Below are 26,217 nucleotides of genomic sequence, written 5' to 3'. Positions count from 1 at the left end.
GTCCTTTTTATTTGACTGAATATTTTGAAGGTATTCCTTATACTTCCATATATGTTGAAGTAACATGGTATCACTATGTTCAAACTAATGTTTTGGGGGGAAAAAAGTGTTTGGTAAAACACAAAAATTTAAATAATTGCCATTTGGTCGATAAGTTATTCCACTTGGCTGATTATTAACAAAAGTGGTACTTCCCCATTGTGTCTGTTTCATTCAAAAATTAATGCACATTTTCTGCTTTCAAATATTTTTTATTCTTAAATTCTGCAATTTTTTAAATTCTGCTTTTTTTTTAAATGGTAAGGGCTAACACTTTACAATAATGGTGACATAGTTAACATTAACGTATTAGATGTCATGAACTTACTATGAACAATATTTTTTACAGCATTTATTAGTCTTGGTTAATGTTAATTTATAAAAATACAATTGTTTATTGTTACTTTATGCTAGTTCATAATGCATTAACTAATATTAATATGCCACTTTTCATATAAAAAATGCATTAGTATCATTAACCAAGATTAATAAGAGCTGAAAAAGTATTGTTCACTGTTAGTTCATGTTAACTAATGATAACGAATGCAACCTTATTGTAAAGTGCTACCATATACAGTTGGCTATATTGGCACTTGGTAGTATTATTGGCCATCATTCTCCCTGCTCTGAACATATGCCATTAAAAATCCCGTGTTGTTGATCTACTAATTTTCTTTATATAATACCAATACTGTATATGTTTTGAGCTTTAAAAGATTCCAGTATCTTTTCTTCAGATATCCAGAATTTTTTAAACACATTTCCCAGTATTCCCACTGTCGAGGGTCAAGATAGATGTGGCCTGGTTTTAACAGATCGAATCCTTTCGCACTTTTACAGCTTTCTTTCCATTTTGCTACTCTCATGACTGTATAATGAATAATGCCTCTGTTGAATTATCATGTAGCTGTCATGTTGACTCTGTAGCCCACGTTGTGACATGACCACCATTGCACATACCAGCGCCGACCCACCCTGATTTATCAAATGCTGCAGTCACACTCAACTGTGCCCGCTGAATCACCAATGCAAACAAACAGGGTCAGAGCTGTCAGTGTAAATCTGCGCCCTCTGCTTCAACACAACCCCATCAGAAAGGGTTAATTATGCAAAAGCAATCGACTCGAATGTCGAATGCAGCACACAGTATTTTGATTCTCGCAATGAAAGATCGTTCCCCTGTAGTGTTGTAATGTTTCCAAAATTTCAGTAGATACCAAAACCAGTGAAATTTCACTTTCTCTATTCCAGTGTCGATACCGCAGCACAAGCTAATATGCTAATGAACACATAATGAACACATATTTAAAAAGTAAATTAATAATATAAATTATAACACGTTATGTTAAAACACTGGCATGTAGCCTACAAGTATTTCTTAATTTTGTAAACATTGCTGAAAATCTAAAATTAAAAAGTAATTATTCAAGTAAACAGTACTTGAAAGAGCACAGAAAAATGACAAAGAACAGCAAAAAATAAACAAATAAAATAATAGAACTAAGATATAAATTAAGTAAACATTAAGTAATTATTCAAGAAAAGTAGTAAAATAAACAACAAATAAATACTGTAAATGGCAAACAATACCCAAAATAAATAAAAACCATAAAATAAAGATACAAATTAAGTAAACATGCTTCAACTTTTTTAAAGTAATTATTCAAGTAAACAGTAATAAAAGAACAAAGAGATAAATCAGTAGCACAAATAAACACATTCAAACAACAGAACAAAGCTGCAAATTAAGTAAACACCACATTTTTAAGTAAACAAAGTAATAAATGACAAACAATAACACAAATAAGCAAATAAAAGCAATAGGAAAAAGATACAAATTAGGTATACATGTTTAAATAATTATTGAAGTAAACAGTAAAATAAACAATAAATAATTGACCAACAATAGCACAAAAAACAAAGATACAAATTAAGTAAACATCCAAGTTTCTTAAGTGATTATTGAAAAAAGGGGGGAAAAAAACAAATAAATAAATGACAACCAATGGCACAAATAAACAGATCAAAACATTAGAACAAAGATACAAATTAAGTAAACATGCAAGTTTCTTAAGTAATTATTGAAGTGAATAGTTATAAAATAAACAACAAAGAAATAAATGACAAACAATAGCGCAAATAAACTTTCAACAAAGAAACATGACAAGCAAAATAACAAATAAAAACAATAGAACAATGATGCAAAGAACACTGCACTTGCGTTTGTCTGCCGCGAATGCGTTGCTAGAAATGTGAAGAATGCAAGCTGCTCTCTGATGGCAATTAATTCGGAGACAAGCAAAAATGAGAAATGCAATATACCATAATAATTACAAACCTAAGCATGCAAAGGCAAATTGTATGCACTAGTGGTTTACTTCTGCGATTTACTACAGATTGGTTTTCATACCAACAGTGAACCATAATGGAGTTCACATGATTTTACCAAACCCCAGACCACAAGCATACTCGGGTGTGGTTTACTTGTGGACCAGAGTTTGCAAAACAGCTTTCACAGCAAACAGTTGGACAAGCAAATGTGTTAGTGTGAAAGCCCCCTTAGTATCAACTTGATACCTCTGTACCTGTACTTTTGACATTCCTGTTGCCCTGTAATGATTAATTTGGGTTAAAGTTGGGTTATTTATAATTGTTTCCTTGTTTTTCCACTATATAAGTCTGTTTTGTGTATTAGAGAGAACTTGCATTCAGTTGCCCTTGTCCAAAATAGAGCAAAGCTCAGTGTGTGTGTGTGTGTGTCCATTTGTGTGTCTTTGTCCATGTGAAACAAAGAAGATGCGGTGTTAGCCACACATTTACCTGAGACTCACAGAAAACCTAAACATCATTCATTCAACATCAGCATATCCCTCCTATCAGAGCATCACCATGACGACCAGCCATGCCAACCTCCTCTGACATGACCACATAAATTGGCAGAGGATTACATGTTCTTCCGGCTATTGACAGCTATGTATTTTACACAGCTAATCAGACAGGATAAGAAATGAGAACTGCGGGGCAGATTTTGTCATTCTGTTTAGAACTAAATTGTTTTTGGTAGAAACATATCCTGCCATGGATATGAATATAATCTCATGCATTTTTTACTCTGAGCTCACCAAAAAAAAAAAAAAAAAAAAAAAACGTTTATATATATTTACAGAACGTATAATATACTCTGACTGTTCACAATAGAAAAGTTGTTCTAATTAAACAAATGTTATTTATCTCATTTTGAGGTTCTTGACATAAATTGGTTCTTAAAGACTAAATTCTGTTAAAGGAACATATATATACACATGTTTTTTTTTTATTATTATTAGTATTTGTATTATGTATGTTCACAACATAGATACTACACACCTAACCTCACTATAACTAATGGTACTATAGATCAACTGGCATTATATCTATCGCCACCATATGTAATGCCAGTATATCTATCATTACTATATTTAATGCCACTATATCTAGCATTACTATATCTAATGCCAGCATATCTAATGTTACTTTCATTTGACTATATTTAACATCGTGTCATGATACCAGTGAAATTTCACTGTTCTCAATACCAATTTTGATACCACAGCAAAAATATTCTAATATGGTAATGAGCTATTGAACACACTCCTTTAGCCTATTTAAAGTTACATTCCAATGTAAATAATAAATTAGACATTATGAATGTTTCCTTCAAGTTTTTCTCTAAGCATGCATTGCTTAAGTAAGTTTGTAAGTAAGGCCCTATAGAAATCTGTTTTATGTTTTCCAGATTCTTTTTTTCCTTTTTTATTATTTACTAGAATTCCATGTTTTAAAGTTTAATTTAATTTAATCATCAAAATGGTGTCTAATCAAATTATTTATTAAAACTTTTAACAAGTAATAAATGGAACAATTACTTTTCAACATACCATTGTATTTTTTTTATTTTATTTTATTCAGTACAACAGCTCTCTTGTGATATTGTGTGATTTTTATTATTATTATTCATTAATCATTATTTATTATTATTATTATTACTAATATTACTGCAGTGAATATAAAATTATTTTACAGATATAATACATTTCTGTTGCAATTTCTTCATTTTCAGGCACTTAGCTTTTATTTTGACATGTGGTTTTGTACCATATCTGATGGTACTTTATTTTACACTACTATATTTAATGCCACTATATCTTACATTACTGAATCTAACGCTGTTATATCTAATGTTACTATATCTTATGCCACTCTACTGAATCTAACGTTACTGTATTTAAGACCTCTATATCTAACCTTTCCATATTTGACGGCACTATGTCTAACATTACTATTTGGGCTGTCGATTAAATGCATTAATTTAGTGTGATTAATATAAAAAAAAATAAAACTCGTAAAAAAAATTATGCAATTAATCATACATTTACATTTATTCATTTGGCAGACGCTTTTATCCAAAGCGACTTACAAAAGAGGAACACATAAGTGAATCATCTTAAGGAGACAGTGGTACGAAAAGTGCCATATTACAAAGTTTCACTAGCATCAGAATAGCATTCAAAACAGATAAAAAATGTTTTAATTAAAAATATTATATATTTATGTATTTTTTTATTTATTTTTTTTTTAGTGACTGGTTAAGTGCCCATGGAAAAGATGTGTTTTTAGCCGTTTTTTGGAAGACAGAAAGTGAGTCAGCTTCATGGATGGAGTTGGGAAGGTCATTCCACCAACGTGGTATGATAAAGCTGAAAGTCCGGGAAAGTGTTTTGGTGCCTCTTTGTGTTGATACAACAAGGCGACGTTCCTTAGCTGACCGCAGGCTTCTAGTGGGCACATAGCTCTGCAGCAATGATTTTAGGTATGCTGGAGCAGACCCAGTGACTGTTTTGTATGCCAGCATCAGAGCCTTGAACTTGATACGTGCATCAACTGGCAGCCAGTGAAGAGAGACAAGGATCGGTGTAACGTGCTCTCTTTGGTTGATTAAAGACCAGACGTGCTGCTGCATTCTGGATCATTTGCAGGGGTCTAATTGCACATGCCGGGAGGCCTGCAATGGGAGCGTTCCAGTAGTCCAGTCTAGTTATGACAAGTGACCGAACAAGAAGTTGTGTGGCATGTTCAGAGAGGAAGGGTCTTATCTTCCTGATATTGTAGAGTGTAAATCTTCATGATCTTGCAGACTTTGAGATGTGGTCTGTGAAATGTAATTTGTTATCGATGGTTACCCCTATATTTCTGACCGTTTTGGAAGGCGTTACTGTAGTTGCACCCAGCTGCATGGTGATGTTGTGTTCAACAGCAGGGTTGGCTGGAAAGACAAGGAGTTCGGTCTTGGCTGGGTTAAGTTGCAGGTGGTGTTCCTTCATCCAGGCCGAGATGTCTGCCAGGCAGGCAGAGATTCGAGCTGTCACTGTGGTGTCGTTGGGCTGGAAAGACAAGTAGAGTTGTGTGTCATCAGCGTAGCAGTGGTAAGAGAAACCATGTGCCTGAATGATGGGTCCCAGTGATGTTGTGTATATAGAGAATAGAAGTAGCCCAAGCACTGCGCCCTGAGGTACCCCAGTAAGTAGCTGATATGACTTGGACACCTCACCTCTCCAGGCTACCTTGAAGGACCTACCTGAGAGATAGGAATTAATCCAGTCAAGCACGGTTCCTGTGATGCCCAGTGAAGAGAGGGTGGAGAGTAAGATCTGATGGTTGACTGTGTCGAAGGCTGCAGAAAGGTCCAGTATAATCAGGATGGATGATCTGGATTCAGCTTTCGCCTGTCTCAGCGACTCAGTGACAGACAGCAAGGCAGTCTCGGTGGAGTGTCCAATTTTGAAGCCTGGCTGATTGTCATCCAGCAGCTTGATCAGGATCAAGCTCATATCAGGATCATACCCCCTGATACGTATGTACATTTCATAATAAAAGCACAGATTTTATTACCATATGAGCAATTCAAGCTTGAAGTTCATCTGTTTTTACGATCCGCGTCAGTAGGTGGCAGTGCACCTCAAACTTCACAAGCAGCGCAGCCACAGAAAAAGAACCGCTCTCTGAGGAAGCATAACAGAATAAAGGAATCTTGAGACACAATTTTCAAAGTTTCCACTACTTTTAACTTGACACAGCATCTTAAAAATGTGGCAATTTCATGTCCGTCTGAGGCACGCATATGTACATAGAGCGACAATTACAAATAGTCCAAACGGAATGCAAGAACACGTAGTGTGAGTACTACACACATTGGCAAACTCGATGCAAAACAGATTGCTGTAAACTGTAGGCTTGTTCAATGATATGACAATAAAACAAACAATATATTGAGTTCTTAAGCCACTTTTTGTATTGTCTAATCAATGCTTTATTCATCTGCCACAATAATGCAATTTATTTCAAACTGAATTTCAATCACTATTATATTTTAATTATAGGCCCTACATATTATATTTATAAATATTTAAATTATCATGCAGTATTTATATGAATTTTCTTTATTTGGGGGCCTTTCTCAGCAAATAATGATTATATGCGATTAATTCGATTAATTATTCAGCTTATCATGTAATTAATTTGATTAAACATTTTTAGCGATTGACAGCCATAGTTACTATATTTAACATCGCTATATCTTACATTACTGTGTGCAACCCCCGCTATATCTAAACATGGGCATTAAAAAACTAAGGTATGTTTTTGTTGCAAGAAACCTTGATTAAATTATACTGTAAGTGAACTTCAGGATAAATAAAATGCTACATATAATAAGACTTTTGAGGAGATGAGAGATTCAAGGAGATGAAAAAACAGAACTGCAGATGGCCTTCCTCATCTCCTATTGGACACGGTCCAGTCACAAACTGCCATTTGTGTCTAGTGCTTGTTCAATTAAGACTGGCCCAAATTGCAGGGTTCAGCAGGAATGATCGCTGTCTCCATTTATAGAAGTTCAATTAATATTTCAGTATCTGTGGGAGCCCTGGCTTGAAACAGAGCCACTTGGATAGTTGGTTAATGGAAAACACACAGGACTCAGAGTACTAAACATCCTTCAGAACACAGCTATGCTAGGGGAAAAAAGAAAGAACACAAGGCTTTTGGAGAGTTGCCACCTTGAGAAAAGGTGCATGTGCCTTCCGCCAATAACATGACGGCTTCCAGAGCGATTTCTCAGAAATGAAACGAATCGTCCCCAATAAGCAAGCTGAGAAAGAAAAAAAAAATCCATTGTCCATTCAGCCTGTGGCCTTGGGTTTTTTATTAAATATTGATTTGATTTGTAAAAGGCCACACACTGAGAGGTTTAGCAAATGTCATGAACTCTTGTATGTTTTGGTTCTAACAATCTCTTGTGTAGACATTCGGATGTTTTGGGTTGGTGGGTAACGTAAAAAAAGTGGTAAATCTGGCAATGTAAGCCTCATTTTGCTATTTGCGAATACTATTTCCATTGTGCATGTGGGAAAAAAATATCAATGGCTGAGAAAACAAGTGTTAGTAAAGCAAATTTTCACTAATGTCAAGTAAATGTCTAGGCTGAGCTTCAAAGAGAACAAGCTAATCAGTTACTAAGAACACACTGTATGTTCTGAAAGTAAAAATTGCATTTATTTCCATTGACATACCTATCATGAGCTCTGAGGTTAAGGAATATGCTTCTTTTGAAGGCACAAGTCAATGTGACTGCAGCTTTGTTTAAAAAAATTGTTAATTTTTTTTTTTTTTTTTTTTTTAATCTGTGAAATCTGCATTTCCCATAATCCACCAGAGAATTCGCTGTTGCCATGGAATTGGGAATCACGTGCAAAAGAGCTAGCGGTGATTGTGCACTCACATTAACCATTGCAAATTACATATTCAAGTTTCCCTACATTGTCAAAATACTTATATATTTGTACTTATTTGAATATTTTGCCACAAATTTCAAATAAATGGTATTTTATATAATACCGATTATGTCATTCTCAAAGCCTCTTGAATAAGTTGTTCATTCTTCATTAATATTTTGGGTTCAGTACATGTTAAACTCAATCGACAGCATTTGTGGCATAAAATTTAATTTTCAAACATTTATTTTGACTCGTTCCTCCTTTTCTTAAAAAAAAAAAAAAAAAAAGCAAAAATTGAAGTTACAGTGAGGCATTTACAATTGAAGTGAATGGAGCCAATATTTGGAGGGTTTAAAGGCAGAAATGCGAATCTTATAATTTTATAAAAGCACTTAAATTAATTCTTCTGTTGAAGCTTATGTATAATTTGAGCTGTAAAGTTGTTAAAATCATTGTTTTCATGTTCGTTTTAGGATTTTAAAGTTTATGGAGTTATGTTGTCATGGCAATGAAGTTGTAAAATTGGATATAACTTTACACAGAAAAGGTTAGTAAGGGATTTTATCCAACTAATATCATGTTAACAGATTGTTTACATTGTGTGGCTATACTTTTGAGTATTTTAACATTTACGGATTGGCCCCATTCACTTCCATTGTAAGTGCCTCACTGTATTTTTGTAATTATTTTTATTTAATTTTTTTAAGAAAAAGAGCGGCAAGACAAAATAATTTTTGTGGTAATCAGCATTATGCCACAAATGCTGTTGATTAAGCTTAACTTGTATTGAACACAGAATATTCCTTAAGTACACCTGCTTTTTATGATTTACAGATACTTTTTTTTTTTTTTTTAATCAAATGATTCATCTTGGTTGATTGTTGGTTTCAATGCTGGGGGAAAATTCCTAAGTTGGTTTGCTGGGCTTAGTCAGTTTAAGCTGGTCCAACTGTTTTCCGGCCTGTTGAAGTTGGTTTAGCTGGTTTCCCAGCCTAAATATTTTGGGCTGACAAGTTCCCAAAATCCCTCTTAAACTAGCAAACCAGACCAACCTGACCAGGCTTGGATCAGGCTAGCTAAGAGCAGCAAACCAGCTTAGGGTCGTTTAAGCTGTTTTTATCTGCAGGGCGTCTTTGTTGCGCTCTTTTCCAGCCTGTTTAACAATAAATCGACATTAAAACACTTAAGTGACAAATGGACTTCTTTTAGAGATGAAGTAGAAGGCTTGCTAAAACGAAAACAATGCTAACAAGGGCAGGGAATGCTTTACTCAGAGATGCTAAGCTGTCTCCACAGCATTGCCCTGCTGGAAGGAATAACGCAAGTCCAACGCTGGAAAATATTAGCAGGAATCAATTAGCCTGCCATTACGGAGTAAAGTGGCCTTCAGTGAATCGTGTAATTATGACCCACAGCCAATTCTGTGCATGCAGGATCCCTTTTCCTCATTCCACTTAATTGTATTTATTTAAGATAATCCATTCAGTGATTTTAATTATGTGCTCTAGTTTACGAGAGAGATAAATAAATCATCATTTGTCTTGGTGAGAGGTCTGTAGAATATTCCTGCGTGTAGTTTAGCCGTGTGGTTGGTTGAGTCTCTTTAGCCAAGTGTCATTTGAGTAAGTGCATTAAAGGAATGTTTTTAAACATTTAACACTACAGCGGAAAGGAAATAAATGAAATTATGAATAACTAAAGAAAATTGATGTAATTTAGCGAAATACTTTTTTCATTGGCGAATGTTATGTACACTAGAATTCCATTCTGAACAAAGCCAGTGATTGTTATTCACTTCCATAGTAACAAATCGGTTTTAAGGAAGCCCTGTATAATTTTGGTTTTAAATAAGTTGGTTTTGGGTTTACTGGACCCTGATCAGATACTTTCCTTTGGGACTATTTTTGCCCAAAGATGCATATCAGTATTTAGTATTCAAGTAAATCAATGAGTCATTCAGGTAACTGACTGATAGACCGGCTAGTCTATTTTGAAAACATGTAGTTTCATTATCTCACTGTGGTGTCGCATTTCACTCGTTTTCAGCATCTCTAGCCATAATTGCCGCATTTTTAGGATGCTGTTAAGTTGAATGTAGTTTAAACTCTGAAAAATGCAAGTTGTGCTAAATATCCCCTGCTGACTGTGACTCGCAAAAACATGAAGGTGGTACTCCAGGCTTAAAGGAAAATTCTGTATTATGTAATTTACGTACAGTCAGGGGGCATGATTAATTGCATCAATGTTTTTACACGATAATTTATCACACTGAATTAACTCGTTAAATCGACAGATTTGGTCATATATATATTGCAAATGGTTTGCTGTGGACTGTAGGCCAATGATAAGATTATGTTTAATAGTATTGAAATAAACAATATATTGCCTTTAAAAGCAACTTTTTGTATTATCAGTGCTTTACTCGTCTGCTACAATGATGAAATTCATTTTAATTATCTGAATTATTATATTTGTAATATATATTATATTTATTAATATTTAAATATTTAAAGAATTGTAATTATTTAATCATTATATATTGAATTATTATAATTTCAGGGCCCTTCTCAGCAAATATGTATATATTCGATTAATTGTGATTAATTCGATTAATTAATATGCATATTATGTAATCAATTTGATCAAAAAGAAAATAAGAAAAAATCTCAAACTAGTTGACCTCACTAATTGACTACTCACTTGTTGGACGACTAGTAGACTAATCGATCATCTCTACACATTCCTAGTGTACAGTGTATATACTGCTGAGTATTTAGTAAGTAGTAAGCTAGTATTCCATTCCGAACATGTCCTACACTCAGTGTTGTGTAGATTACTTCTGAAATATAATTCGGTACTGATTAGAAATTACACGACTAAAACTAATCAGGAACGTAAACTTTTTTAGGTAACCTAATCTGATTAGCTTTAGTTTACTTATTGGATGTTTTGCTAAATCTAATCAGTCATTTTAAATGTATTTAGTACCAATTAACACATATGATTTTTTACACTACATTAATAATAATAATTACGCACTAGTTATTGCCGTTGGTTAATTAGCCATGGAGTCAAAAATGTCCAATAAACAAGTAACTGTAATCTGATCATGCACATTTTAAAATGTAAAGTTATCTGATTACATGTTCTTGATATTTGTCACCTGATTATGTAATACATATTACATGTTATCTGTATGCCTACAGTATATCGGAGCAGCTGTGCTCGTGTTGTTGATATTTTGAGCTGTGCAACAATCAACATTCAAAAATGGGTGACAGTCGAGCCCAAATGCTGCATGTCATAGCATTCCAACAGATGCATACAAGTGCTGGATCTGCACATGCTTTGTGGCATGCAGAGAGGAAGTCTCACACTCTCTTCTGAGAACGTGCAGAACTATAAACAGGATCAGATTCTGCGCCGTCACCATGCCATATCGCCAGAGAACGTTGTGTTTCAGCACACTTGTAAATCTGATTTTTGATTTTATTGAACTTGAAGCATAGCTCAATATGACCTCATGAAAATGCTGCGGCTCTTTATAAAACTTTTTATGGTTGTATGTACAGATTATTTGTGCTCTTTCCGTTGACTTTTGATTCTATGCCAGTTTTTCCCATTCCAACGAGTATATAGTATTGCATTTGGCTGGGGTTTTCTGTTCTCTGTCGTTCACGGGCCAAACAGCTTTTGGTTTTAACAGACTGATGGTGGAGATGCTTCGAGCCAAGTAAAATAAACACCAGCGAATGTGAAAGCGGGTCCTGGCAAAAGGGAACCTAATCGCTTCGTGAACTGGGGAATTTTTATGTTCCATATTCGCTTGACAGTCTAGACGTTTTATAATGTTGGGAGGAATTCTGTTGGCCTTGAGTTTCCTTTAAGACTCCCCTGTGCTCACAGTCTATGCTTTTACTTCACCTATAAGTTCTGTTAAACGTATAATAGTTGCATGATTGGCACATTTGATTCCATATTCTCAATTTTTAAAACATCAATATATACAGTATACTGAGCTTCACTCACATGTATTTACTTTTATGTTTATTTTGATTCATTTTAGAATCTGTTTATGATGTTGACTAATACAAAAGTTGACAGTTACAAGAAATACATATCAAACCAACAATAATGACATCAGTAAACAAAAAAGAAAGATATTGAAAACAATGAATTGTGCTTATGAGGCAATCAATAACTCATCATACTTTTTATATACATTACTATTCATATATTATTAAGGCACGGTCGTGCGTGAAGATCTTAAACGTGTTTAGCTGAGAGTCTGCTCTTATGAATATAGTAATTATTTATTAAAAACAAACACCCCATGTGTTTTGATTTCATCTAAAAGTGCTGTTAAACGTGCAACTTGTGTGATAGATACATTTGATTCCTTATTCTTAGGTTTTGAATATGTATATATCATGTAAAACAACTCGTGTATTTACTCGTTCGTTTTTATTGTTTATTTCTGAATCTTTTGTTGTTTTGTCGAGTTGTAATAAAGTTGACAGTTATAAGAAAAGCACATCAAACAAACAACACTAGATGTCATCAGTAAACAAAAGAAAAACATACAAATATATATAAAAATACAAATAAAATAATTTTGCATATGAGACATTTATTAACTTGTGGTCCAGTTTGACAGTTTTTAGACATTCTTCGTCACTTTGTATTTTAAAAGTCAGCATTATTGTGGAAAAATCATGCATGAAGATTTCAAATTGTGTTTATAGCTAGGAATCTGCACCTATGACTATAAGATTTCGCTATTAAAATCATAACATAATTTATTATTTATTAAAAACAGATGCCCTATATGTTTCTACTTTATCTAAAAGTGATGGTAAACATGTGCAACTTGTGTGATAGATGCATTTGATTCCTTATTTTCAATGTTTGAATATGTAAATAATAATAAAAAGCACCACTCACATATTCACTTGTTTATTTTTATTGTTTATTTCAGAATCGTTTTTGTTTTGTCAACCTTTGCAAAAGTTGACAGTGATAAGGAAAGCATATCAAATAAACACTAGTTGGCATCAATAATCAAAAACATTAAAAACAAAACTCATGCAAAACATAACAAAATTATGCATATGAGGCATTCAATAACTCGCCATACAGTTTGACAGTTTTTATAAATTCTTTGTTGCATTGTTTTATAAGAGTAAACATTATTGAAGAAAAATCATGCATGAAGATTTCAAACTTGTTTTTAACTGAGAATCTGCATTTATGAATATATTGCCTTTAATGTGTGCCTTTAAAATCATAACTTAATTGATTATCTATTTAAAAAGGAAACCCCTAGAATGTTTGTCTTCATCTGAAAGTGCCATTTAAATGTGTGCTAGTTGTGTTATAGATGCATTTCATTCTTTTTTATTAGTTTTTTAATATTAATATAAAATAAGCACAAATTCTATCACAACCTGACTTTTGGTAGAAGACGGAAGCAAAATATTCTTGGCACTGTAATGATTTGTGTTGGCTACTTTCTGCAGTTCGTTTAAGTTTAGTGTTTTAACGAGCTGTGGATGTTAACTGTGGTGTTATAAGTTGTTAACTACATGCAAACCACTATATGTTCCACTTTGTGTTTATAAAGTGGTCGTATTCGGAAAAGAACACTTGCTTTTTTGGGATGATTTTGTAGAATTGCAATGAATTATTTGCTAAAGTATCACTATTAAAATTGCTCATACATAGGGTTAGTGATTTTTCAAAATATACTCGGATACGTTTAAATAAAAAATACATTTATATTAACTTAAAAGCCTGTTTACATGCACACCAATATGGCGATAACTCCCAAAAATCAGCTTATTTAAAAAATCAGACAAAGCAAGAAATCCTCATTTACATGACTTTTGAAATAATCATGTTATTCTCCACTGTTGACGTCAAACCGTGAAGAGGCATGCGCATAACACATGAGCACATTGGATAAGCCGGTAAGAACGCGGGGTTTAGTGTTTACATGCAACACGAAATCGGTCGACCGGTTTATTCTTACGCTGTTTATGACTGTATATCGACTCAAGTTTTTTTGGACTGTAATTATGTTTTTCATTCTTTGAATTTTTTTCTTTTAATTTCTCTTTCTTTGGACACCCAAAAGCGTGATAGTTAATCTATGTCATCTGCTAACCCAGGGAGATTTTCCCCATCGGACGCCAGAACACCTTTTCAAATATTTTTGTTAATGAAACAGGATGTTCTGAGCTCTTTAAACGCATTAAGCTCAGCAACACGGAATTGCGCAGTCGAGCTCCCGCTGGGCACAAGGCGTGAACCCTTGACCTCTCCTGCTCGCCAACAGTCTTTGCATTTGCATTTTACCTCAAAGAGGAGGTCAGAGTCAGCGTCCCCTCTTAAACCCTCTCCCGCTGGCCATACAGACGGCCTGATTCTCACCGCCGTGCCGTCCAAAACCGGGCCACTGCAGTCTGAGGTTAATTCACCGGTGCACAGTGGCTTTGTCTCTGCATTCATGTGCCCCATAATCAGCGTTAAACATTGTAGATGACCATCCAACCACAACCTTAAAGTCTCAAAGCCATTTTTTGCCCAAGTGTCAAAACTTGTGAGGAAATCACTTTGTCTACCTCGATAAGTGTATCTGACATTGGATGAGACCCAAGAATGTCACTGATAATTAAAATAGACGGAAGATCAAACTAGACAGCAGGGTTGTGCACCACTCACAATTGTATCAAACAGGCCAATCCAATTCAAGCCTTGAGTTTGACTTGAGGTAGCAAAAAAAGGGAGGGAGATGATTCTTAAAGGGAGCGTTCACCCAAAAATGAAAATTCTCTCATCATTTACTCACCCTCATGCCATCCTTGATGTGTATGACTTTCTTCTGCAGAACACAAACAAAGATTTTTAGAAGAATATCTCAGCTCTGTAGCTCCATACAATGCAAGTGAATGGTGGCCAGAACTTTGAAGCTCCAAAAAGCACAAAGGCAGTATAAAAGTAATCCATATTACTCAGGTGGTTTAATCCTTGTCTTCAAAAGCAATATGATAGTTGTGGGTGAGAATCAGATCAATATTTAAGTCCTTTTTACTATAAATCTCCACTTTCACATCCACACTCTTCTTTTGTTTTTGGCGATTTGCATTCTTCGTGCATATCGCCACCTACTGGGCAGGGAGGAGAGTTTATAGTAAAAAAAAGAATTAAATATTGATTTGTTTCTCACCCACACCTATCTGAAGACATGGATTAAACCACTGGAGTCATATCTATTACTTTTATGCTGCCTTTATTTGCTTTTTGGAACTAAAGAGTTCTGGCCACCATTTACTTGCAGTGTATGCACCTACAGAGCTGGAAAAAATTATTTTAAAAATCTTGGTTTGTGTTCAGCAGAAAAAAAGAAAGGCATACACATCTGAGATAAGTAAATGATGAGAGCATTTTCATTTTTGGGTGAACTATTCCTTTAAATTCTGAAATGTGCTCTGCTAGGCAACGACAGAGGATTATTTGAGCATGTTTGCTAATGTACGTATATTTTGTATGTGTAGCCATGTGTATAAGTGAGAGTGTGTCATTGTGTGAGTGTGTCTGTTGAAGTATTGAAGATCAGAGCTGTTCTGAGTCAGTTTGACATATAATATAATATAACACTAAGGCCCTCTAGTGTTATAACAGGAGAACGTAGGGGGTGCTCATACAGAGATTTACAGCCATTGAGCATCGCCACTGAGGGGGAAACTAATTATATGAATTTAATCAGGTTTAATCAGATCATCATGAAACTTTGCCAAGTGGCAATTTTTTGTGTCATACTCCAAGACAATTTAGCAGAAAGTGGGTGATTCTCTGCAGATAGTCTCCTAGAGACTCAGTATATTAAAAGTCTTTGCTATGTGTCTGTCACAAGTATTCTGCAATACTGAGCTGTTTGATTAACCTTTCATGATTTTTTCTCGTTGCAGTGTTGAGTATCCGTGGCGCCCAGGAGGAGGAGCCTCCCGATGCCCAGTTGATGCGATTGGACAACATGTTGCTGGCAGAGGGCGTGTCCGGGCCAGAGAAAGGGGGCGGGTCTGCGGCAGCCGCAGCCGCAGCGGCGGCGTCAGGTGGAATTGGAGCCGATAATTCAGTAGAACACTCCGATTACAGAGCCAAACTTTCTCAAATCCGTCAGATCTACCACACAGAGCTGGAGAAATACGAACAGGTCAGATCACCTGCAGAATATCACACATGACACATACACACGTTTTAAAAGGATAATTCACCCAAAAATGAAAAGTCTGTCTTTATTTGCTCATCCTCACACACACTTTTTTTTTTTATTAGATGAAGTCCTCAATATCATTATGAGTATCAATCATATTTAAAGTAGATTTAAAAGACATGATTCTAGTCCCTCTTGTACTCTCGCTCAGAGTGGTAGGAAAGTAAATCCATCTCTGATGATGAACAGGAGGGACAGAGGAGAGGTGATGTACTGAAATGCATTCTGGGCCAGGGCCAGGTGTCCTCTGTTTGTTTGTTCACTAAAGGACATTCATAACTGTCACAGAGGGCCACAAACACTCATGCTGCCCCAAAATCACACAAGCACAACATCAAAAATGTCCTTCATCATTCTCCTGGAGTTGTTTGGTTGTCTTCTATGCTCTTAGACACATCTGACTGTGTCTCACTACAGTTTGAGTAATGAGAACTTCAGCGCCAATGAGGCCATTTCAGAATTAAGTTACAATACTGAAAGTCTAACAAGTCATGCATGATAAATGTATTTAAAAAAAAAAAAGAGCTTTTTTAATGAAACACTCATGTGTGTTTAGGATATGGACACTTTTTAAAGTATATTAGTGAATTAGACATCATCCAAAATGCTGTCTAGCTCCAAAAGGACAAATAATCACCATGAAATATAATTTAAGGCTGAGTATATTGATACAGATTTCCTGATTCTAGATTCTGATTCACAAGCATTTGATTCGATTCAGATTTATATGGGTATATTTCATTTATAACGTCCATTTTTCTTGCTGTTAATTATATAGGGGACCTTCTATCTTACGTACATTATGAAAATATTCACTTTACAAATGTGATTTTATTATTAGTTTTTCATCATTTTGGTCAAACTTTAGCTTTTTAATATGTACAAATACATATTTTCCGTCAATAAGTATGATTGAAATTGCATATATTGTATTGCATATATACTGTATATTGTTAGGGTACATGTTTATTGTTTACATGCCTAATTTGTACTATTTGCAAGCTATTTACATTGACATGTAGAACAGGTGCTAAAACTGTACTGTCTCTTTAAGAATATCGGCAGTTCAGCGAGCACCTCACAGAAGTGTTTCGGATGCACATATATTAATGAGATTGGAGTCGCATGGCTTTTTTACCGCATTCGTGCTATGTGTGATTAGAATCAAAAGTTTCTATTTTTGTTGTTTTTGATCAACAACTGACTGTAAAGAACAGAAAGACATTTTTCAATGAAAAATGGATTGCGTGGACAGCTAAAGCACAGCTTAGTAAAAAGCAAATGAAGCAAACTAAATAAAATATGAGAAAAAATGTAGATAAAACTCTTAAATTGAAGTAATTGTTCTATTTTGTTCTACGGAAAAAGGAAAGTAATTCGGGTTTAGAATGACATGAGTGTAAATGATAAGCTGTGTCCCATATGATGCACTATACACTATGCATTTACAATATGCACTCAGCCATGTATGAATTTTCAAAGTGTAGTATTGTCTCAAATGGAACACTTAAAAAACTTTTACCACACGGAAACATTCGCCGTTTAACAGATGACGGAAGTGACGTTTCAAACACATGCAATGTGTTGCAACTAGCTTTAGCGCATTAGCCATCCTCAGTTCAACACTTGTATCTCAAACAACGTACATTCACACAGTGAGGGGTGATTGTAAAGCATTCAACTTACATTTGTAAGGTGCTGTCTTCACTGAAGTTTCGCTAGTTGCTACATTCTACATTATTTACTGTTGTTTTGCCAGACCAGCAATGCAGCCAGGTAACTCTGCCCCTTCCGCTACATACAGCAAGCCGCAAGGCTGAGTGCGTGAAGTGTTGAACATTCCACACTCCGTTTTGAGGGTTGAAGAAGGGCATTATTCTGGTACTCATAGTACATCTTTTTGTTGCATTTTAAATGTAAACATGCTACTCACACTACACTACAACATGACATAGAATAGTGCAGAAATTTGCAGTCTGGGACGCGCCTATACTCTCTTTTAACCCATGTTGTAACCTGTTCTGTAACTTGTGTCTGTGTTTGTTTCCCTCTGTCCAGGCATGTAACGAGTTCACGACTCATGTGATGAACCTGCTGAGAGAGCAGTCTCGCACGCGACCCATCTCGCCCAAAGAGATTGAGCGCATGGTGAACATCATCCACCGCAAGTTCAGCTCCATCCAGATGCAGCTGAAGCAGAGCACCTGCGAAGCCGTCATGATCCTGCGATCTCGATTTCTCGACGCCAGGTCAGTGCTCATGCTTTACATCTAAAACCATTTTAAGCCATTAATCATGATGTGCTAATTGCTATAGAGCATTTGATTGGACAAAAATCTAAAATTGGGGTACGCACCTGAGTGCAAGATGATGTTATCAATACTTTTGGTCTGTTTGTCCAGAAGAGAAATACTGTAACTTTTAAATGTGTATATCTACTCAAATGTAATTTAGTCAACTTTTAGGAACACACTAGCATATAGATGATCTCAAAGCGGACAGACATGGACTAAAAGCCACAAAACTCCAATTTTGATTTCTGAGGGTCTTTCAAATGAACTTGTGAAAGCAAAAGTGTTTTAAAAACAGTGAAAAACTTAGTGACCAGAAAAAATTGTGACCAGTCACAGGACAGGATATGTTCAGAAATCCTTTACTTGATTGCTTTGTTTAATTTTGTACTTTTTTACTCTTTTCTTTATCCTTTTCTTTTATGTATGTAGTTTTTCCTATATAAAGCTCCTTGAGAAACAACTTTAAAGGCGTTAAAAAAAAAGTTTAATATTATTAATATTATTATACACTCTCTCAAATGTTGTAATTTATATATATATATATATATATATATATATATATATATATATATATATATTAAACTAAAATCTTGATGTTTATCTAAAAAAAACTCCATGAACATGTTTAGCATTAACTATCCTCCTGCAGATAAACGCAGCATGTAGCTTTTCTGCTACATTTGTTTTGTGCGTTTGTGCACAAATCCATGCATGACAAAACCCAACATTCTTATCCTATTCCTCTCCATGGATCATGTTCTGCGCTAAGACCCTAACTGCCACATTCATGTAAACAAATGCACCTGCAGTTTATTTGCACAGATTTGCACACATTTCCGCAAAGCATTTCCCTGTTTCTGATCCCCCTCTCACTCCCTAAGGGAGTCAAGGGCCCCAGACCTGCGTTTTCAGGGCCGCATCCAAACCCACACACGAGTCCATCCTGTTTGCACTGTAATCACTTGTTCTCTTTGAAACATGCCTGGGATTTGCATACATTTTTTGGAGGATAAATCACGCTGTGAGCCTCGAGTCGGAGGCATAACATTTAAATGAGGCTCATGTTCGCTTGGAGCATGCTCACTCACTTCGATTAATCCCCTCTCTGGTTGAGACCAAGCTGTGTTTCATTTGCATATTGTGAAGAGGGGTTTTGGGAGGAAATCAACTCACCCTCTGTTCCGGCCTTTCAGTGCTGCATATGTAAAACCCCCCTGAGATGAGGTCTTCACCCACAGATGAGTAATGCCAAGAACAAGTTCAATTCATTGGCATAAAAAGCTCTTCTCTGTCTAGTGTGTGTGGGGTCTGCTTTGTTCCTCCTTTTCAAAAAATGAAGCTTCTGCTTCTGTGGAATTTGTCTTTGCTCATTTGAATGCCATACTTTCCACAAATATGGCACACAATATCACCTAAAACTAAAAAATGAGTCAAAAAGAAATGAGAAAATGTTGTTCATCAACCTCAGGAAGTCAAAATAACATATTAGCTGTTTTATTTTACATTTATTTTATGTGAGGTTTAAAAAATGCTATCCCTGCTACCAAAATCTCTCCGTGTCGTAGTGTGGAGCTAAAACAATGACAAAAGTATTTAAATTTGAAGTTTGTTCATTTGAATTCTAGAAATGTGAAGAAAAAAAATAAAATAAATAAAAATGCTGTTTAAAAATACACATTTATATAATACGCGACAAAATTATTTTTCAATTTTGTTAGTTGTCACGTTTAGAATTCATAGTACAATTCAAATACTTTAGTCATTGTTCTAGCTCCATATTTGAGTGCAATTAAAACTGAAATTTGTTCAAGAATTGACCAAATGAATTATATATTATATAAAAATTGTTGTCGTACAGACATGCTGTGAAAGGCTAATTTTTTTATTTATTTTTTTATTTATTTATTTTTTTGCTGTATTTCATATGCTGTGAATATGATGTCACTTTTCAGGTGTCACAATTTTATGGAATCTACCCATTTGTTTTCAGTAGGGGAGAAATCATGCCGTAACAGGGTTGCACAAAATCACCAGACATTTGATGTTATTTTTAAACTGCCTACTTTTAATGCTGTGCTAATTTTAAGTTAAGATTATAGTTTATCTAAAATATTAAATAGTTCTTACTTAAAAAAACAAAACAAAAAACAAGGAGTTTGTACCTCTAATGTTCGCAAGATTCATTTTTTAGAAGAAATCAACAAAACTCCTCTTTGTGTTGATCTCTCTACACAGGAGAAAAAGACGAAACTTCAACAAACAGGCCACAGAGATCCTGAATGAGTATTTTTACTCTCATCTCAGTAACCCGTATCCTAGCGAGGAGGCTAAAGAGGAACTGGCCAAAAAATGCTCCATCACAGTCTCACAGGTAAGACACTGCAAAGAAACTATCTATTATTCACCGTCATCCCTGTTAACTTTCATTGTCAAAATATTTCACAGTTACCATGGTTTAGTGATAGTATCAGATGCTAATACCATAGTACTTTGAAGTACAATGGTATTGAATGATTACTTTATTTATATACCATGATGTTTATAGCTATTAAAAGAATGCCATGGAATTACAATTGTACCTGTAAAAATGTCCAAACAAAACGATAGTAATGCCATTGTACTTTTTTCTCATATCTGGCTTTGTCTCAAAAATGAGTGAGATGACTACTTAGACAGCATTTTTGAGCATCAAAGGCACACTCAAAAAAGTAAAAACACACAATTGTTTCTTAAAGGAGATATTTTGTTGGGGTAACCTAAGGTATTCAGGTTTATTAGGGTGTTTCTTCAACTGCGGGAACTTTCATGTCCCAGGGGTTGATTTTTTTTATGAAGGACTCAATAAAAATAAATTAGAAACTTTTTTCCAGGACTTTGTCATTTATTTTTGTTACTTTTCAAATGCCTATTATTTTTAGATTTTACAGTTTTTGCCTGGTCCCAGACCCAGACTATGAAAACAAATTATAACATGTTTAAAACTATAATCATATAAACAAGGAATGAAATGACATAAACCATTTCAATATTTCTTGTGGGAATATGATTTCTATCACTTTTTCAAAAATTATGCCTGTCCCACACTTGTGTCGTCATTTCCACCACATCAAACAATTTAGCCCCTAATAAAGTTTTTTCAAAAGTTGGTATACTTGTTAACCAAGTGGACAAAAGTGTCAGTGAAGAGCATGCTTGAAATGAAATTTGAGACAAAACAAAGAAAAATCAAGGTAAATATCACTTGTGAGCAGAAGATTCTTATTGGGTGTCATTTCCAATCAAGCTGTAATTTCATCAATTTATGCCATCTAGGTAGGCAGCTCACTAGGATTTGATACATATCCCTGTAAATGCACTGTAAAAAATTTCAACCCACTATAATTTAAAACATATATTTTATGTTTTTAAATTACATTTTTACTTAAATTTTTTGTCAAATCAAAGCATTGCCATTAACAGCTTGTTACAACCTGAAAATATTAGTTAACTGCACTCTTTAATTACTGATAAAGAAAATTTTGTTCAAACTGTGGCGACACATACAATCAAGTTGAAATAACAAAACTAATTGTGGCAAGTTAAATGAATGAAACCAAAGATGTTGTTATAATATAATGATGAAAACACATCAGTAATACTCTGAATAAATATGTTGTGTAACTTGAAAACAAAATTGACGAAAACATAATCATTTGCAGCATGACGCTAGACGTTTAGCATTTTTCATCTGCTGCGGTAAAATGCATAATGCGTTCTAAACTATTTAATAATTTTTTCTGAAATGATTGTATGATGCATTTGGGTCTGTTCTCAGTCCAACTCACGGCGTGAGTGATGACTGCTTCAGGATTGTAATATAAAAACACCTTTAGCCTCTCTCGGTAACAGCAAGCTTAGCCACAGGATTTATTAGCTTTTCATCATAATGGTGTTTATCATTAGCACAGAGCATCATCCTCTGGTGTATTAACAGTAATAGACATTAGTGTGCGCTGAGTGATCGCTGTCGGTGTGAATTGTGATCAGAGCTGCCAGCTCATTTTTATAGGTGATCATTTTATTCTGCGGCTATAGTCACGTTTGTAGTGTGTGTGTGTGTGTGTGTGTGTGTGTGTGTGTGTGTGTGTCCATCATATTCAAAACTCTATTCTTGTGGGCATCACAAGCCTTGTTTTTTTGGTCAATGATTTTGTGCTTATTATAGTGAAAGACAGATACATGACTGCAACTAAGGGTGTGGGGGGGGGGGGGTTTGTTCCCTCGAAAAATTGGCCCTATTCACTTTCATTGTAAGTGCCTCACTGTAACCCAGATTTGAGCTTTTTCTAAAGAAAAGGTCAGATGAGTCACAATAAATTTTTGTGGTATCAGCATTATGCCACAAATGCTGTCGATTGAGCTTGACTTGTTTTGAACCCGGAAATATTCTTTTAAGATTAAAATGCCCCCCCAAAAATGACATCCTAGTACTGCCCCTAGATTGATATATAATTCAGGCCAATTAATCGCCTGATATTTGGCTATTTTGAGAAGATCAGACTGTGGTGATTCATTTCCACCTTAAGACCTGGGCACACTTAATTTTTCTGCATTCTGTATTGAATCGTGCCCGGTTGACCACGTTGCCTTTCAAAGTATACTCTTCTGACTGCAAATGAATACGAACGTGCTCGACGCATGCACACAACGACTGCTTAGTAATACTCTTTTTTTTTTTTTTAGTACAGTTCAGAGCAGGGCACATGCGCCATCGATGCGCACAGACGAGGACTGTCCACGTGAAAATCTGGGCCGAGGGCGGACAGTTCGTGCAGACTGTGCTGATGACGAAATTTGCGCCACGCAAACTGTACGCATTCCTAACAGCAACCTGAACAAATCAAAGTACACTTTGGCCTTTAATTTAGCAACGTACATGCTAGCAACATTTTTAAAAATATTTTCAGATTTTTTTATAATTTTGTGTGAATTTATAACATTGTTCTTTGTGTTAAATTACCCTGACATTAAGAAAAAACTATTATATGGTTTCAAATCCAGCTGCTGAGGGAGTGACAGTAAATTTGGCATCTTTCTCTCTTCTGACGGTCACAATCCATCTCTCCGTTTTTGTCCTCTTTTGTAAAGTTTTGGAAGCATAATAGTGGAGTTTTTCTTTTGCTCTTGGAGCAATTTGTACACGAAAATAGTATTTGCTGTGGTCTCCAATTCACAGACATAGAAGTTAACCCTGCTATACTTGACTTCTGCGTTCCAAACCTGGAAACGTGAAAAGGGTCTGGATGATATTGATGGCTAGGTTTAAAAATGAAAATAGCGTATTGCTTACTGCATACTGTACAATATACACTGTATACAGCCTACTATTTTTAAAAAGTAGTATGCGGAAACGTATAGTTTATGTCATAATTGTGTCAAACAATAGTATGCAACATTGATTTCAAACAAACTATGTTGTATGAGTGATGTCCAATCATTATCTCTGGCATTTTTAATCAAATTTTGTACATTTTTCAAAATATTTGAATATTTATTTAAAGTTTGGTCTGTTACAGTTTGATGCATGTTTTTGTCATTGTATTTTTGTCAAGGAAAATATGTTGTTTTCATAGACTAAAATTATATGCCATTTTTAAAGTGAATGAATATGACATGATGAAATAATTAAATCTAAAGGGCATTTGTGTCAAAAGACAAAAATAATGACTGTAAAAATTAACGCTGCATCCAGGTATTCCACACATATAGAACATTTGCATAGTACATACTGTAAAAATAGTAAGAGTTGTATGGCAGTCCGAACACATCCCATAACTGCCCACCATGTCAATTTTGTTTTTGGGCTTCGTCCATCATGATAAGTAGCCATAGGATAATTGTTTTTATTGGCAGGTGTCCAACTGGTTCGGAAACAAACGAATTCGATATAAGAAGAACATCGGAAAGTTCCAGGAAGAAGCCAACATGTACGCCGCCCGAACGGCTGTCAACGCCGCAAGCGTGTCGGCACATGGCAGCCAGGCCAATTCCCCATCTACTCCAAATGCAGCAGGTGAGAAAATAAACCTAACCGCTCACAACCAATCAAATGCCACAATCACTCAAACTCACCACACTGATTCACATCCTCATATATTTGGTTGTGATGCAGCTGTAAAAGCAATTTCTTTGATGTCAGGTCACACTGGGGGAAAACGTATTTTGTTAGTATATTCGTAACGTGAGAAGAGTTCATGTTGATTTCGAGCACTCTCGAGTCACCGAAAAACTATTTGAACTATGTTTTCACTTATAAACGGAATGTGGAGATCTAGGGTTTCTGAACATGTTATGCTCTTGTCTCATTATGTGTAAGGACCTGTCTTGTTAAAACTCACTATTTTGTGGTCCTTGCTCTGTCAGACTTAAAGCTAAGAGGAAAAATAACTATAGACCTTGGTCAGAGCAAATATCATGTTTAATTCGTTGTACTGTTGTGAAACAGGGCATCGACCATTAAAGGGATAGTTCACACAAAAATGAAAATTATCTCATTTACTCACCCCTCATGCCATCCCAGATGTGTGACTTTCTTTCTTCTGCAGAACACAAATTATTTATTGAAGAATATCTCCGCTCTGTAGGTCCATACAGTATGTGGAATGGTGGCCAGAGGACTTTGAAGGTCCAAAAAGCACATAAATGCAGCATAAAAGTAACCCATACGACTCCAGTGGTTAAATCCATGTCTTTAGAAGTGATATGATAGGTGTGGGTGAGAAACAGATCTATATTTTATAGTCCTTTTTTATTGTAAATGTCCACCTTTGACCAGCCCCGATCAGAAGGCGACGATATGCACGAAGAAAGCGAATCGCCAAAAACAAAAGAAGAATGTGAAAGTGAAAGTGGAAATTTATTTTTTAAAAAGGATTTAAAGAGCACCTATTATGGTTTTTAAACGTGCCTAATTTTGTTTTAAAGGTCTCATACAATAGATTTACATGCATCCAAGGTCAAAAAACACTTTAATTTGCTCATAATTTAAATTGCAGCATTACCTTTTGTTCCCAGGGTCAAAAACGAATTGTTCAATGATCCGTTCTAAAGGATTCATTCTAAACTCCTCCTTTCAGAGAGCCTAGTCTGCTCTGATTGGTCAGATGTCCCAGTCTGTTGTGATTGGTCTAACGCTTAGTGAAGTGTTTGAGGGCGAGTCAAAGCTGTTCGCGAGCAGCCAGTGAAGGCCGGATGCGGGTTTTAGTTTCCAAATGACGTATGTTAGTACAGGAAGTAAGTCTGGAATTACTAACGACTCGTTTCAGGTGTTCAGAATCGGTTCTTTCTTTTGGGAGTCAATAACTCCATTTAGCGTGCACTTTGATTTTAGATATTTTTACATTCACAAACAGCTAAATAACACACTACATGAATGGTAATATTTGAAAAACCATAATAGGTGCTCTTTAAAATATCAGTTATTCACCTTCTTGCTCTAAAAATGAAAAAAAAAAAAAAAATACGGCATAAAAGTAGTCCATACAACTTGTGCACTACATTCCAAATCCAACCCGATCTCATGTCTCTTACAAAAACATTCATAGAGAAATATAAATGAACAAGTTTAACCCAAACACTAAACATAACCATGTTTTTAATAGGAAAATCACTGTTGCTTACCACGGAAGAAAAAGAAACATCAGGTTTAAAACGAGACGAGGGAAGCTTATATAATTGGTTGGTCTAAAAGTCGTACCATTTGGTACAAGCCAAGTCGTAAGATATCTAACGATTTCACAAATTATCAAAAAATTACAAC

General features: G+C 35.1%; 1 protein-coding gene across 2 annotated transcripts in view; it reads left to right on the top strand.

Moving 5' to 3' along the window:
* The window catches only part of LOC127448679 (pre-B-cell leukemia transcription factor 1-like), a 137,478-nt gene that overhangs the window by 98,454 nt on the left and 12,807 nt on the right, over positions 1-26,217 (top strand). For both annotated transcript variants that reach the window (XM_051711402.1, XM_051711401.1), the window contains exons 3-6: positions 15,821-16,065; positions 18,184-18,374; positions 20,655-20,790; positions 24,312-24,471. In XM_051711402.1, coding sequence (XP_051567362.1) covers positions 15,821-16,065; positions 18,184-18,374; positions 20,655-20,790; positions 24,312-24,471 — 732 coding nt within the window. The remainder of the gene's footprint in view (positions 1-15,820; positions 16,066-18,183; positions 18,375-20,654; positions 20,791-24,311; positions 24,472-26,217) is intronic.

This window comes from Myxocyprinus asiaticus, chromosome 12 (assembly GCF_019703515.2).
Source record: "Myxocyprinus asiaticus isolate MX2 ecotype Aquarium Trade chromosome 12, UBuf_Myxa_2, whole genome shotgun sequence".
NCBI lineage: Eukaryota > Metazoa > Chordata > Actinopteri > Cypriniformes > Catostomidae > Myxocyprinus > Myxocyprinus asiaticus.
This window is presented reverse-complemented; position numbering and strand designations above follow the sequence as displayed.